Consider the following 16,203-nt stretch of genomic DNA (forward strand, 5'->3'; position numbering starts at 1 on the left):
AGCTCACTGGCCCAGTTTTGTGACCTTCAGCATTTTTTATTGGTGGAAGTAAAATCTGTTTCCTCCTCCTCCTTCGCACATATTAGGGGGAAGAGTAAGAAGGCCCCTTAAACAAACCATTGCAGCAACTGCATTACTCAGAGGGCATGCGAAATATAGCAGATGTTTGGTACATTTAGATGTGTTGTTACTCATGACTGAGGGGTAGCTCTAATGCTGCAGGGCTATTTCTACGGAACGCATTTTAGGACATCGTCAGGGGAAATCGTTGTCCTGCATTTGCAGGCGCCCAGGGTCAGGTGTGTCAGTAAATGGCTACATGCAGATAGTGACCAGCAGGTGGCAGCAGTAACTAAGAATCGCAACTAAGACTGGGCCCTATCAGCAGGTCTGGGACGTTGCTTGCGTTGCTGGCCCAAGAGTAAACAGGAGGGCTACAGAATGCCGCCACTCACTGAGTATATTGCATAAGAGACAGTCATTTGTAATTATGTAATGTTGGTTTCGATACCACTAGTATGTTATTGACAATGTCCTGCACCAAGATGTCGTGCGCTAGCTTTCAGTACTATGTTCATGAGCGATATAAACAGGTCAGCCAATCAGCCTCTCGTCAGATTTAGCTAATCAGAAGTGGCCCTGTTGGTGGAATAGGCGTGGCTTGATAGAGTCTCCTACTAGTCTCATGATACTCGGAAAGAAAGAGGGCGGCTTATCACTTCCCCACTGCGATTGGCCGGCGAGGAAGAACGATGTTTGCAAGAATAGAAGAGGGGTGTGGCTGGCCCGAGGACAACCAATCAGCTAGAGGTAGCCAGTGACGTGCTGTCATCTGCTGTTTGTTTACGGGCGGATGCGGACCGGGATAGCGCGGGCGCCCAAGAGGCCGGGGAGGAATGGAGACCGGAGGGGGCGGAGAGGGAGTCGGGGACATTTGCTGTCTGTCCTACAACCAGGACTGCACGTGAGATACGCTCTGCTACTCTGTATAAGCCGCCCCTGTTACTGTACTTACCTCCTCTTTGCTGACTGACTCTCCTGTACTCTATAGGCCACCCCTGTCATATACTGCCCCTCTATAGTCTCTCTGACACTTCCTGTACTCTATTGGCCAGCTGTTTTTTTATTCCCACGTACTCAGTTTTCCCCTTCTGTACACTGTAGGACACACTCCTCTTTATCCTATTAGCCATCCTATCCCCACAACTCCCCCTCCATTTACATCCCCAGAACCTGCTGCCTCCCCTCACAAATGCACACCTTCAACCCAGTACAAAGCACCCTTGTATTTTGTCCTTCCTGTACTCAGGCTTTGTACCCCCAGCCCTGTGTCCTATTCTGCCCTCACACAATGTATCTGCCCCCCTTAGTACATCAGGTCTGCTTTACTTAACAATTGCCCCATAGAGTCTATATATATTTATAAGAAAAAGGGATGGCAAGCTGCCTCTTGAAGTAAAAATAACTGTTTATTAAATCATAAAAAAAAGGTATCTAGAAGGCATAAGACGCCTAACGCTTTTCGGGAACACCCCTTAATCATAGGTGTTCCCGAAATGCGTTCGGCGTCTTATTCACTCCAGCTACCAATTTTTTATTTTTTTATTTAATTTTTGAATAAACAGTTATTTTTACTTCAAGAGGTGGGTTGCCATCCCTTTTTCTCATGTGCTGTATGCTGCAGTTGAGGAGTCCTGCATGATTGTGGGCACACCCGGCCCTCGTTGATCCCAACGGAGCATTTTGGAAGGGAAATTTGGGTGAGTCTGTACCCTACTATTGTTAACAACTATATATATTTACCCTCTTGTACTCCATTTACCCCTTCTCCACATATTGTATTCACCCTACCCTTGCTTCCTAACATACAACTAGCTATAGTATGAATCACCCCCATGTAATTGGCTGCCCCTCTGCTATAATTACCCCCTGTACCTGATTGATGCCCTCCCTCCAGGATCTGCCCTGCCCCACAGCTGTCACTGCATGTGAATCCCCCCCCCCAGTGTGTTCTATACCCTTCCTCTCTAATATACTCCCAGACCCTGTACTCTGCTTTCTACTATACCCCTAGCCCTGTATTCCCCCAGTTCTGTGTGAATAGGTAGGATTGGCCCCTCCCATCTATTCAGTGCACCCTCCCAGCATCAGATCTGACTCCCCAATTCATAAATATTATTTCAACACTGCATCTGGCACTGACCCATTGCACCTCCCCTGGTTATATTGGCCCGATCGGGCTGCACTGTGCTTGGTGCTTATACTTTGAGGATCCTCTTGAATCATAAAGGAGATCCACGTATGTCACCAGATTGCCTGCAAATTCAGTTCTACTGACATTGTATTGTGTTTGAGGTGATGCTAGTGGCTGCCCTTGAGAAATTACACAGTTTTGTGGTTGGTACTCATTTTGGCCTTTCTTCAAAGGAGAAGGTAAGGCTAAAATTAAGTAAGCCTTATCAGAAAGGTCTATATAAATACAGCAGTAAACCCTCAAAGTAGTGCTGCTCTGAGTCCTCTGTCAAAAGAAGCATCACATTTCTTTCCTTCTATTGTGTACTCATGGGCTTCTGTATCAGACTTCCTGTTTTCAGCATAAACCTCCAGGGCACGGCCTTGAGCATGCTCAGTTTGCTCCTCTCCCCCTGCCTCCTCCCCTCACTGCTGTGATCTGAGTACAGAGCTATGAGTGAGCAGGGAAAGACTCCGGCAGGAAGTGATGTCACACCAAGCCAATATGGCTAGAGAAACAATTCAAGAGCTGTTTATTTAAGTATTGTAAAGCATTCTGCAGAATAAATATAGTGTTATAGCTTGCACAGTGGCTAATCTATTGGCAATAAACTGCTTTAGTAGCTTTCCTTCTCCTTTAAGGAATGGTGTTGTTTAGTTTGCCCTTTATTTCCCCAACTTTTGACCCCTCTGTCCCATAGAACAATTATGACATAGCTGCATTTTAGGTAATGATCAACAGGTCACAATATTTAGAGGGGATCCAGGCTTGCCAGAACCACTATACATATAAGTAATCCCCTGACCACCTTCTCTTATGCCAGCCTTGGTCTGTCCTATGTGTGGGTAACAGAGAGGGGCAAAATATTACCAGGGAGGCCCCTTCATCGTAGTCCTGTGTGGGGAAAATGTGCCCCAACAGTGGACCAGGAATTTGTATGAATAAATACGTTAACCAGTCCAATTACAGAACCTTCCTCTCATAGTGTTCTTATTACTCATATAGTGTGCAATGTGAGCCAAGTCACTGCCCTGTGTTTCTAATTAGTGCCTTACTGAGTCACAGGGAAAGTTATTTATGGCTCAACAACTGTTCTAAAGGAAATTCTACTTATTCTTATATCAGATCATTACATCACAGTGGCCCTGCTTTATGGCTGAAATTCTAGCTATCTCTATAACAGCATTCGGTCACAGTGACACTTATCCTATATAATACTTATTACTTTGGGCCCTTGGGATTACTTAGTAGATTGAGATAAGAAGGCTAGGCAAATACTACACCGCAGGTAATTTATAATATGCAGTTGTGTGATTACCATATAAGTGACATGACAGAAACTGCCCAGCACTAATATATGTAGATAAATATTTAAGAAAGGCATCTTTTGGCTGATATGATGCCTACAAAACTGTTGCACTGGGAATTTGCTGGCACAGGAGTAATTTGAGGAAGAGAGAAATTAACAGGGAGGGGCTTCCCAGCAGAGACAGCAGGGAATTAGGGTCTAGTATAATTCCAGTGTGATAAGTCACTACTATTAACTCCATTTATTTAAGGCCATAAACACGTAGAACCTTGTGACATTGTTGTATTGTGACTCCCAGAAAAACTGCTCCATTGGCTGAGTTTCCTGTAGAACCAGAATCCGTGTCCAGATTCCTCTATAATTAACAGTTGTGAGGAGTAATCTTCCTGGACACGCAATAAGCCCTGACATGTCTGCTTTAAAGCTCTGCCTGAAACATGTCCTCTGAGCTGAATGACTGGCGCTCGGCCACTTGCCTATATTCATTCAGGAGGCTCTTCATGTTTCTTTCCATTCTTGGCAGTAGAGCTTTCATTCCCCCAGGATTGCCGTCTTGCTTTCCCAGAATCCTTAGCCAGTTTTTGTGCTTATGTTAGCATGTAACTCAAATTCAGGGCACAATCTGCTGCACTGCAAGAAATCACTTTCATTTAATCAGGAATTTGCTGCAGTAGTGATTAGGAACATTCTAAATATTCATTAGATGTCTTGGGTCCATTGGGGTGTGGTCTCCATGTTCTTATATTAGGATAGGTTTTATTTAGCCAGTTGTGTAACTATGATTGGTCAAATAAAACCTATTCTAATCTAAGAACACAGAGGCCATGTCCCATTGGACCCAAGACTTCTAAAAAATCTTTAGTTCAAGCTCATGTTCAAGCTTTGGCTCATAGGCTGTGGCGTGCACCATTGCCCCATCTCCTCAAACCATCTCCAATTTGTCCCAGAGAAGGGGGAGAACAATTTCTTCTTGACTTTAAAGGGACAATAAACCCTGGATTTGTTCTCTTGCTAAAAATCCATCCCACCCCTTATTGTGTTTGTGCATGTGTGACCATGTGACTTGTCTGTACATATTTGTAACACCCATCTCTCCTGGTGCAGGTCCCTGGCTATTGGCATGAGGTCTGGCTACAAACTCTACTCTCTAAGCAACGTTGAGCGGCTGGATCTGGTGCACGAGAGCTGTAAGTGACCCAAGCAACCAAACCTTTTAGTCAGAGACAGACATTCAAAGAACGAGAGAGAGCAAGCCAGTTAGAAATAATAATGGATGGCAGAACAGGTCTGACTGTGTATATCATAGTGTAGGTAAGCAGTAGAGAGAGACAGGAATAATAATGGATGGCAGAATAGGTCTGACTGTGTATATCATAGTGTAGGAAAGAATTAGAGAGAGAGAGACAGTAATAATAATGGATGGCAGAACAAGTCTGACTGTATATCATAGTGTAGGTAGGAAGTAGAGAGAGAGAGAGACAGGAATTATAAGGGTTGGCAGAATAGGCCTGGCTGTACATATCAGTGTATTGGTAAGATGTAGAGAGAGAAACAGAAATAATAATAATAGATGGCAGAACAGGTCTGACTGTGCATATCATTGTGTAGGTAAGAAGTAGAGAGAGAGAGATAAAGGAATAATAATAATGGATGGCAGAATAGGTCTGACTGTGTATATCGAAGAAGGTAGATTCCGCACACCAGATCATCAGTAAAAAATCACCATCTTTATTCGACCATGTTAAAACACACGCTGCTTGACGCGTTTCGGGCTCAGCTGCCCTTAATCATAAGCATAAGAAAAGGTAGCAAGGGTAACAATTTAAATAGCTAATCGCTATAGTGACCTCCAATGGTCAGGAACAGGTATTAGGTTACAAAAATTTCATTGGTTACAAAAATTTAAAATGTATCTATCGTAATATATAAAGATACAAATCAATTACAATTAAGACCAAAAAAATATATTATATACAAAGTTGTCACAAATCAATTAGACAATTGGTACATTATGAATAGCTACTTAGTTCATTCAAATGAAATGTGAAATATCAAATCTAGTGTTTAACCCATCTGGATTGCGTGTGTGTAGAGTTAGAAAGGAGTGGATCACCTCCCCTTATGGGGGTAAATACTTTTTCAATTATTTTAACTCCTAAATCCTGAACGCCATGTTTGCTACAGGATTTGAAATGCTTGCCAATAGGGGATTTAATATCACCCTTTTCTATTGCAAGTAAATGTTCTCTTATTCTATCTTTAAGGGGACGAATTGTACGTCCTTTGGACTTTGTTCAGAATGAGAGTGCTGTTTCAGTGTCTGATTACACAGAGGGGGTGAATAATGTGATGGAATCTAGTCAGCTTAATACCTTTTCTTATGCTTATGATTAAGGGCAGCTGAGCCCGAAACGCGTCAAGCAGCGTGTGTTTTAACATGGTCGAATAAAGATGGTGATTTTTTACTGATGATCTGGTGTGCGGAATCTACCTTCTTCCATATTCCTGTTTGTATATGGCGTGGGACGCCGAAGTTCCTGCACCCGGACGTACATATTATATTGCTGGCTTTTGAATTTACCTAATCTGCGGTGAGTCTGAGTGGTTTTCATATCCTCTTCGTTTGTTATGAACTGACTGTGTATATCATTGTGTAGGTAAGAAGTAGCGAGAGAGAGAGATAAAGGAATAATAATAATGGATGGCAGAATAGGTCTGACTGTGTATATCATTGTGTAGGTGAGGTGAAGGATGTTTACATCGTGGAGCGCCTTTTCTCCAGCAGTCTGGTGGTAGTGGTGAGTCACACCAAACCACGCCAGATGAATGTGCTCCACTTCAAGAAGGGCACAGAGATCTGTAACTATAACTACTCTGGCAACATCTTATCCATCAGGCTGAACCGTCAAGTAAGTCGTGGTGGTGCTTGGGGAGTCACTGTCCAACTCCCAGTGAGGGAATGTTCCCACTATATATGACAGGACCACTAGAGGGGGAATCATTCCTGTCCTGCTTCACTTAAGCCCAGATACACACACTGGCATAGCCATAGTCACACATACAGCACTTCTGGCTGGAGATGCTTGTCCATCACTGGTTTAACTAGGAATGGGGAGCAGTAAGAAAGTCCCATCTCTGGACCATTTCCATATGTGTTTGGTGACTTGAGCTGCTGCTTTAAATTCAGGAGGGGGTGGTGTGGCCACAGAACTAAAAAGGGTTTGTGATGGCATCATCTGACCTTACGGCAGTCTCCACTCCACATGTGAAACAGTGATAGGGTTTTTATGTTTTTTATTGAAAACTTTACCTCAAAACATTAACATAACTACTTGCCAAATGTCCTGGTGGAGAGAGGCTGTGGGAGTAATAAATACAAACGGGCTAGAAAGAGCAATCAGACTGGTACAATTTAGTGCTAGGGTCATTCATGCAACTTTAAGTGACATTTCCCTTATGTCCCCCACTCAGAGACTGGTAGTGTGTTTGGAAGAATCAATCTACATCCATAATATTAAGGACATGAAACTGCTACAGACGTTGCTAGACACCCCAAGGAACCCCCACGGTAGGTGGTTGTGGCACTGAATCCCACTGTACAGTATTGGCACTGCAAGCTTTACTGCAAGCAAAACCATTTAGTGACCTGCACCCAGACAGTTAATATTTGTTTCTCTTCTTAGGCCTCTGTGCTCTGTCTATAAACCATTCCAACTCCTACTTGGCCTATCCCAGTAGCTCCTCCTCAGGAGAAGTCTCCTTGTATGATGCCAACTCCTTGGTAAGTACGATGTCAGCTGCTTGGTCCAGTGACTTGCATTCTCTCTAATTCTTCCCTCACCTCAGTAATGCTACTGCCCTCCTGCTATCTCTGCTAATAGGTCCTTCTGTGTACTTACATTTTAAAAGTGTACATAGCTTGTCACCCTAGTCTGATGCTGTGGCCAATCATTGAAGCATCTTTGAGATCAATGGTTCCACCTAGTCATTATTAACTCTTCCTTCCCCATACCATAGAAATGTGAGTGCACTATCCCAGCCCATGACAGCCCGCTTGCTGCTATTGCCTTCAACTCTACGGGAACAAAACTGGCTAGTGCTTCAGAGAAAGTGAGTATTCACAGCTGCACCCAGCACCAATTTCATTGCAACACCATTGGGAAGGGTGGGAGTGCTGGCATGTCTGAACCTACTACTACCAATATCTACCAAGTCCTGAACAGAGCTATAGTCTGATCTTCTGGGCCCGTTATCCCCACTCTCTCTTATGCTTGGCTCACATCACTAACCGTAGAGGCAGCACCAGATGGGGGAGCACAAGGCTGCCAAATGCACAGCTTTGTTTGGGTCTTTTCTCCTCCCTGCATTATGAATTATAAGCAGCACCCACATGCAATAGGAAAGTGTAGGAGTCTCTAGATTCTCCTGACTCACACATTGTCCAAGATTATGAACAGAAGTTTAGGAGAGTGGGAACAAGTGGCACCCACCTACCCACCGACTCCCCTCCCCAGACACCACATTTTTTCAGTGCTGCAAGTTTTCTTATTCCCTATGCTTTTTGCTATGAAACCCTAGGGCCATGCCTACTGCACCCAATTATAAATCAGCCCTCGGGCCCACAGAAGAGTTCATTTGGAATGTATCATCTGCAGTATAATGTTTCTTGTGAAGCGTTTGAAAAGTAATACACATTAATGCATGTTATAAATAAAATACGTGCCATGCATGCATGTAAAAGCAGTGCTAACTTTGTTATTCCTGCAGGGTACAGTGATTCGCGTCTTTTCCATTCCTGAAGGGCAGAAGCTTTATGAGTTCCGCAGAGGAATGAAGAGGTGAGTGCTAGGAATATTGCTTGTGGATATATAATATCTCTGTTCGTTTTACAGCGGAGGAGCAGGTTATGCCCTGCATGGGAGTAGGACACTTAAGACAGACTGAGTGAGGGGCAGGTGGAAGTCTGGAAGAGCGGTTAGTTGTCAAGGTTGGATCAGATGAGGGTTTGGATAGATAATTAAATGTGAGGATTGGCGACCAAAGTGCCAATATCTTTTAGGCAAAAGCACTAGAGTGGGATCCGCTGATGTGTGTGACTTTATACTTACACAGCTAGTGCCTTTCTCTGCACAAATAATATTCAGTCATTCATCCTCGGCTAAGTACAGGCTGCTAGATATTGCACTTAACCAACAGAGGCCTGTACCTGGTCTGATAATTAGATTTATGTGTGAATGTTTGTATTATTTCTGTGACTTATTTGTTCTTTCAAACGGTCTCATTCCCTGTCCATGTCTCTCGCCCCATGGCAGATATGTAAACATTAGCTCTTTGGTATTCAGTATGGATTCCCAGTTCCTTTGTGCCTCCAGCAACACAGAGACTGTCCATGTCTTCAAACTAGAACAACTGCCGGAGAGGTAGGTACCTTGTAGCATACACAGCAGTGCATTTTGGTTGTTGCGGGTATATCGTCCCCTGCTTGTGCACGTAACAGACTTACTATAAGGGTTAACTGTGAGATCTGCACCCAGATTTAATCACATTACTGACCGTGTTATGCCCAATGTAAATATGTTGATCGGAGCAATTATTATCTAGCATTATATTCATTCACTCCCTAACCACAAACACATCTGCTTCTGGAAACAATCAGGTAAACAAAGAGCGGTTTATTTGGCTTCTGTGGCTGTGATAGTTTTCATAAGACTGGCCGCAGAGATGGAATCTCTATAGCCACAAAAATCTCCCTTCTCTTCATTACTCATTTATTAACCCTGCAATTTCTGTCTGTACTGTTTTACCCAGCATCTCATTGCACTTGGCCCATTCACATAAAGTGAGCAGGGTGGTTGTTCCACTATATAGATATCCAGATCCCCAGGGACAGAGAGAGAGAGACAGTTATACTACTTTATAGATCCCTGGTAAGATCTATGGTCATAGAGAGTGATGGATTACTTTTAGAACAAGTGGGGTTTAACTCTTTCATCTGCAGGCCAGAGGAGAATGCCTCCTGGACGGGCTATGTGGGAAAGATGTTTATGGCTGCTTCAAACTACCTCCCGACACAAGTATCTGACATGATGAACCAGGATCGCGCCTTTGCCACAGTCCGGCTACATTTTTCAGGGCAGAAGAACGCGTGCACCTTGGTCACGTGAGTTTCAGTGATTTGTTTTTACAAACCTCATTATGATTACTGAACCCAGTATCCACCCAGTATATTCCCAGGTACACAGTAGTGATGTGCCGGCCGACCCCAAGCCAGACGGGATCAGGTCGACTTACACACAATGTTTGTGAGCTGCGGGGGGGGGGGGGCTGAACTTTAGCCTGTGTCCACCTCACCCACAACCTCCTAGTGCCCACTTCCGCCGGACACGTCCCATTTTATATACTTTTGCGCTGACGTGCCCCGCCCCCTTCCGTGACATCACGACGGGGCAGTTGCGTGTATATAAAAATAGGAGCACACAGTGGGTTAGAGTCACACAGTGGGTTTCAATTTCTGTTCTTCCTGCTCCCGGGCTGCTTTGTTACCATGGTCGGACAGAATCTCTTTCTGTGTAGTTGAAGTCAACCCTACTTCCCCCCCCCCAGTACTCTGATTCTATGTACTTAGATCTTTCCAGAGAATCAGTAGGGCTTGGAGCTAACTGAGAAGTCTGTCATATGAATGTAGATGGAGCTGTGGCCATTAGAGGGAGCTCTCATTCCATCAGACTGTTTATCTTGCTTCCCCCTTACCCAAAGAAATCAGTATACTGAAAAAATGCCATCTCCTCATCTTGGGTCCAAGACACCTGTGGGGGTAATCGAAACAGGCCCAGACTGCACCTTGTCCTCTCTGTACCAGCTTTACATTAAAATATAACATACCTCGATGCCTGTGCCACAAGCTGAAATCATTACCTTGCTCTTTCCCTTTTCAGAATTCAGAAGCTGCCTCGGCTCTTGGTGACCTCCTCCAGCGGCCATCTTTATGTGTATAACCTGGATCCCCAGGATGGGGGCGAGTGCGTTCTTATCAAAAAACACAGGTGAGTAGGGTAGGAGTGAGTGTCCCAGGAATGTCATGATGAGCTGGCGTGTCTGAACTTATTGAATACTTTGAGCTGAGCGAGTACCTTAAGTACAGTATATCTGGCTCATAGCAACCAGGCCCTAAGTGAATTGGGGCTGCTCTCTGTTCTGAGTAAAAAGGGCAAACTACACGCTCGGGCCGTTATTTGTCCAATAATAATCAGCGCCCAAAGGCTAGCAAAGGAGTACAACAATATATATAAATATATATATTTAGTGTAGTATTTAGGATTTAAACTCAGTCACCACTTGTGCTAGTGTGTCCCAAAATGTAGGTTCAGTTGTCCTTTGAACACACGGACCATAAAAAGTACCTGAATCAGGTCTGTGTGAGTTAGTTAGTTAGACTTTCTCATTTCTCGCAGCGCCTCTCAGGAATTAATCTTGCTCGCCATATACTTCCCTCTTATGGCAATCTAACAGCAGGGTTAGAGACGCAGAGTTAGAGTCGCATCTCCCATAGAATAAAAACCTTTTATTTATTAGGATATATAAAAGTAGTGCTAAAAACACTCGCTCCACAGTTAGAAACTGGTCGGTTTTATGTTCCATTTGAGGTGATTCGGTAGCCAGCACTCCCCTTACTCCCGTCTCTGCAGCAGTCCATCCTGGAAGTGATGTTCTTGCCTGACGCATTTCGCTGCCAATCCACTTACTCGGAGGCTTTGATTGCTGTAAGAGGGAGGTATACAGCAACCAAGATTCATCCCTGAGAGGCACTGCGAGCAATTAATAATCTGTCAGTAGGCTGTATAAACTGGTGAAAGCACATCCTGAATATGAAGCCTCATTACTAACATTTACGCCATATTTATAGAAGTACTTTTTATGGTCTGTGTGTTTAAAGGGCAACTGAATCTAAAAGGTTCGGACACTTTACTTTAATAGCACAAGTGGGGATTGAATTTCAGTCCTAAATACTACACTATGTATGTTGTACTCCTTTGCTAACTTTAGGACGCTGATCATTAATGGACAATATGCTTTGATACAACAGAGAGACTGTATTGAAATTGGCAGAAGGAAGACGATGGACGTTTTGAGTAATCACAATTGTTAATGGTTTGTAGAGTGTTATGTTACTGCAGGAAGGTAAGATAATTTGTGTTTGTGTCACAGCCTGTTGGGTTCAGCAAAGTCAGAGACAGATGGAGACAGCGATGCAGACGGCCCTGTACCTGTTTCCTATGCTGCCACTGTTGCCAGGCCCGGCTCTGCTGCTGCTGCATCCACCATAACAGGTGAGCTCCTGGTGCTTTAGATTGGGGGGACTTGGCCTTTAAAAAGAGATCAGGTGTAGTCATTGTTAGCATTCTCCCTGCATTTGACTCAACCTCACCCCCCAAGGTGGATTTCACAGTCACGGGTGAGTTCCACGGCTCTGATCTCCATTGTACACTGAGATGAGGGGTAACGTGGTAAAATCTTGCTTCTCCTCTAAGGTGGGACAGGGACATGATTATGGCTTCTGTAAAATATGGATGTGGGATTTAACCACATATAATATATAAGAAGTTTATATAGATACAGTATTAGTAAATGCTCAATCAAAGACTTCTCCAGCCAGCAGTGCTGTACACATTACTTCTGCACTGTGTTGTGTACAACTGTTGTTTTGATCATGAGTATTATATTTAGATTCCTTGTCATAAAGCAAGACTGAGTTGTGTTGTTTCCAGGAAGTCATTAGTCTCTCATGACTAGCTAGTGTTAGTTAAATCTGTCAGTCATTTAGTTTGGGAAATGGTTGGAGCCAATGTTTGACTTTCCCCTCAGAAAGCATTGATTTCTCTGATCTGCCGATTTCTCATAGATGTTAGATGGCATGTTCCTTGTAAGACTGGCAGGCTCCTAAAGAAATTGGTATCAAATTGTAGGATCCTCTGTTCAATTTGTGTGTTCTCCTTTCTACCACCAACCCCATAGGTTACTCTGAAGACGGGGGCGCCCTGCGAGGTGAGATTATTCCGGAACATGAACTGGCGGTGGGACCTATTTGCCTGGACGACGAGAAAGAATTCCCACCTGTGAGCATTAAGAACTCCTAAACCCATAGCAGATCTGGGCTAATGGCTCAGAAGGGAAACCAAGTGCTTTAAATTCTAAGGGACAATCAGCCCAGTTGCTGAGGTTTGGTGACTGCTGTTCGTGTGGTTTTATTCCATCTGTTTCTGCCAGTTATGGCTGAAGGTATTAGTTGTCCTAACAGCAGCCATATTGGCTTTAGGCTGGAATAATATCACAGAGCAGTGATGTAATATTAGGTGCCTTGCGGATGTTTATTTCAAACAGTGTTACACCTGGAGGAAGTAGCGCAGAGAATAAGCACAAAGTAGTTCCATCTTTTTATTATCGTTTATAGTACTCATCACAGCAGCCATTTTTAATGGATTTATATGTGGCAACTAATCCTTTTTACACAGAATGAGCTTTATAGAAACTGCGCACCCAGGTGGCAGAGTTATTTTCCTTAAATCACCTTTTTATAAATAATATGCATGCTGCCATTTTGAATTATATTTTTTAGGCCAGACCACAGGTCTTTTCATTTTTTAAGTGTGTGTGTGTGTGTGTGTGTGTGTGTGTGTGTGTGTGTGTGTGTGTGTGTGTGTGTGTGTGTGTGTGTGTGTGTGTGTGTGTGTGTGTGTGTGTATATATATATATATATATATATATATATATATAATAATATAATATAATTTGCAACACAGAAGGGTAGGACCGGAACTATTTCTAGGTTCTGCTCCTTGGCACCAATACCTGTCCATATGATTTTTGCAGCTATGAGTGCAATGCCTTGTTACCCCTAACGCTTCCCTGTGCCCAGTCGCATTTATAACACACCCTGCCAGCCGCCCCGGAGAGTAAGCTGCTGTGTTTTGGTTTCTGATTTTTGTTAGATAAGTTTGTGCCGCGGAAGTCAGAAGGTGAGAGATGGACGGCCGTGACCAGAAGCAGGAGGGGGTTTGGGACAGAGGTTGGAAGATCGGCTCGTCTAACACAAAACAAACAGTCCCTAAATTCAGTAGGTGCTACATTCTATGTATTGTTACCCCAACATGGCTGCACCCCCATAGACAGCCTTGTACTTCCTTTTTATTTAGCCAAGGAAGGGTGTGCTATAAATGGGACTGTATTGCGCATACGGATGCGTCACCATTCAGACTCACTCATAGAATTTTTTATTTATCCTTTTTTTATATAAAGTGGTATTTGCCTAATTTATGCAAATTTTATTTATACAAATGTCCGTGTGTCGAAAGCTCAGAATATCTAATTTTATGTATTATTCCTGTCCATAGAGCAATTTATTCACATTGTACCCTGCAAGTTACTTATGTGCAGAACAAAACTAAAAACATGTAGATGAAGAATAAAACCCTGCAATGAATTTGTCTGGTTCTGCATCTGCCTCTGTGTAATAGCTGTGTGACTGGGCTGCAAAACTCCATCTCCCAGTTGCCAGTACTAGCCACAGGGGGACCCGCAGGCCTGACAGTGTTACATTTACAGGTGTTTGGTCACGTGTGGCACCTTACATAACCGGCATATAGGGGCATGTTCCCAGATTAATGCTCTAAAGTGGATTATGGGATTATTCCCAGTACAAACATTACAGCTATGAAATGTTGTTAAGTCTTGTTGATAAGCAGTGCTGATTCTGGTTACAAACATGAACATTGAGAGGTTTTACACTGAGGATTTTATATTTGTCCCATGTCTACATAAACATTTACTTAAAGGACAACACTGTTTGTCCCTTTTCAGCCCTGGGTTCGGCTCCAACTGCATCTATGCAGACACACATAAACGCTTGTTTTGTAGTATGCCAACACAGGCACAGAGAGAACACACAACTCCATGCAGACAATATGTTGACTGGAACTGAACTCAGGACTGAAGCACTTCAAGGCAGCAGTTGCCCACCTAGATTATTTATGTAGCACAACCACCCACACAGACAACATAGAAACTCACTTATCTCAAGGAGGGAATTGATCTCACGTCCCAAGCTCTGGAAAGCAGCCGCACTAACCACTGAGCCATTAGGTCATTTTGGGAATGTGCTATGGCTTTCATTGTAAGGGATATTTCCACAAATTCTTGCATGTAACGGAGGGAGGAGTCATCGACCCTAAGGACCAGACAGTGTCAATAAGTTAGAAGTGAAGTTATCCACATGCAGTCATCACCTACCACTCTAGACTAAGTCAGCAGCAAGTTTGCCCTAATAGGGGGCCAAATAATCATTTCTCCAGTCAAGCTCCCTTGTTGTTTAATTCGAGTTGGACATCAATTCAGCCAGATCCTGGCCTGGCAGGTATCTTCCCATACAATTCTTTATCCATTTCTGTGTTGGAGGAAGTCCTGTTTCCAAGTTCTGACCTGAGAAGACACCAATCTCTTATTCTGTATGGATCATGGCACCGGCGAAACATTGTAGGGGAGAGTTGGAAGCCTTGAGGCATCACAGCTCAGTACAGCGGCAGGCCACATGCTCTCGGTTGCAGCACAGAACTGCTGAAACATCTTGTAAATAATCTGCTGAAGAGACATTATCCATTGAAATATCAGCCTGAATGTCCCCCATTGCCTGTTTTAAGTGCAGTAAGAGTGTGTGGTACTCTTGACTCTCTGTATCAAGTGGGGACCCTTCCTGTATGTCCCGGTTGAGGTTAAACACAAGTGGAGGGTCGTGGTGCTGAGCTGGCCCAATGCTTCCATTACAGTCCAGGGCTCCGCCTGCAAAAGGGAAATGGCAGAGGGATTATGAAATGGCAGAGAAACCTGTAAGTACCACTTCTGGAGAACCAGGTCTGAGCCTTGCCTGTAGTGTAAAATGCCTTGTACTGGCCCAGTCGCACGGCTTCTAGATTTCCAAATGTCCCAGCGGCGCCGCTGTTAGGATGGTACAAGATCTGAGAGAGAAGCAAAGAGGTTACTCCAGCCCACTGTTGACAAACTTCAATTCTCAACGCAGTCAGATATTTGTGCCCTAACCTATAGCTCCATAGTATGCTGGGAATTCTACTAATTCTGCTGCATGAAATTTCTAATGGTGGGTTGCGTGGATAAAGGACGCAGCAAGAAAGTGAGGGTGCAACGATATTTCCTTCCATTGCGTCTCATACCAGTACATACACTAATATTAAAGGGTTGTGGCTATATTAAGGCCTGGGCAGTGGGAATGTCGGATTAAACACAGCAGCCCTGGGATAATCAGGGGCAGTGGGAATGTCAGGCTCCTGGATGGGCAAAATAACTTTTTCCAGGGTATAATATAAAGCATTTTTAACTATTCTGCCTTTTGGGTTCATTTACAACTCTTACTGTATCCAGGAAAGGTTAGCCTGACATTGCCACTGCCCCGCTGTACTCCTGATTGTCCCAGGGTTGCTGTATTTATTCATGGCTGGACAGATTTCAGACAACTCAGTCGTGAGCCAGGAAACATCTGCTCTTGGAAAGGGTAAGTGAATGATTCATTGGCCCCCTGCCTCCACCAAGCAGGATATGTGCTGAAGGGGCAAGGGTGGGCATGCTAAGCTGTATGGGCTGCTGTGCATTAGCAGGT

At 43.9% G+C, this 16,203-nt stretch overlaps 2 protein-coding genes across 6 annotated transcripts in view; one reads left to right on the forward strand and one right to left on the reverse strand.

Annotated features, from left to right (window-relative positions):
- The first annotated feature begins 808 nt into the window (after positions 1 to 808).
- wipi1.L (WD repeat domain, phosphoinositide interacting 1 L homeolog) lies at positions 809 to 14,019 on the forward strand. 3 transcript variants are annotated; one of them, XM_041575661.1, is made up of 13 exons: positions 809 to 964; positions 4,647 to 4,729; positions 6,282 to 6,451; positions 7,014 to 7,110; positions 7,226 to 7,323; positions 7,560 to 7,652; positions 8,310 to 8,380; positions 8,855 to 8,962; positions 9,541 to 9,702; positions 10,478 to 10,585; positions 11,748 to 11,869; positions 12,555 to 12,655; positions 13,529 to 14,019. In XM_041575661.1, exons 1-13 carry the CDS (start codon positions 897 to 899, stop codon positions 13,574 to 13,576), a joined length of 1,329 nt encoding a protein of 442 aa, XP_041431595.1. In that variant the 5' UTR covers positions 809 to 896; the 3' UTR covers positions 13,577 to 14,019.
- Positions 13,770 to 16,203, reverse strand: part of LOC108701202 (arylsulfatase G) — a 39,856-nt gene continuing 37,422 nt past the window's right edge. For all 3 annotated transcript variants that reach the window (XM_041576804.1, XM_018235506.2, XM_041576803.1), the window contains 2 exons: positions 15,457 to 15,547; positions 13,770 to 15,371 (listed from right to left, as the gene is read on the reverse strand). In XM_041576804.1, coding sequence (XP_041432738.1) covers positions 15,097 to 15,371; positions 15,457 to 15,547 — 366 coding nt within the window. In that variant the 3' untranslated portion in view covers positions 13,770 to 15,096. The remainder of the gene's footprint in view (positions 15,372 to 15,456; positions 15,548 to 16,203) is intronic.

The sequence above is a fragment of the Xenopus laevis genome, chromosome 9_10L, assembly GCF_017654675.1.
Source record: "Xenopus laevis strain J_2021 chromosome 9_10L, Xenopus_laevis_v10.1, whole genome shotgun sequence".
Taxonomy (NCBI): domain Eukaryota; kingdom Metazoa; phylum Chordata; class Amphibia; order Anura; family Pipidae; genus Xenopus; species Xenopus laevis.

Coding starts and splice junctions, on each gene's coding strand:
- wipi1.L (XM_041575661.1), top strand. CDS start 897: ATGGAGACCGGAGGGGGCGGAGAGGGAGTCGGGGACATTTGCTGTCTG. Junction 6,452..7,013: donor CCATCAGGCTGAACCGTCAA/GTAAGTCGTGGT, acceptor TCCCCCACTCAG/AGACTGGTAGTGTGTTTGGA. Junction 9,703..10,477: donor AACGCGTGCACCTTGGTCAC/GTGAGTTTCAGT, acceptor TTCCCTTTTCAG/AATTCAGAAGCTGCCTCGGC.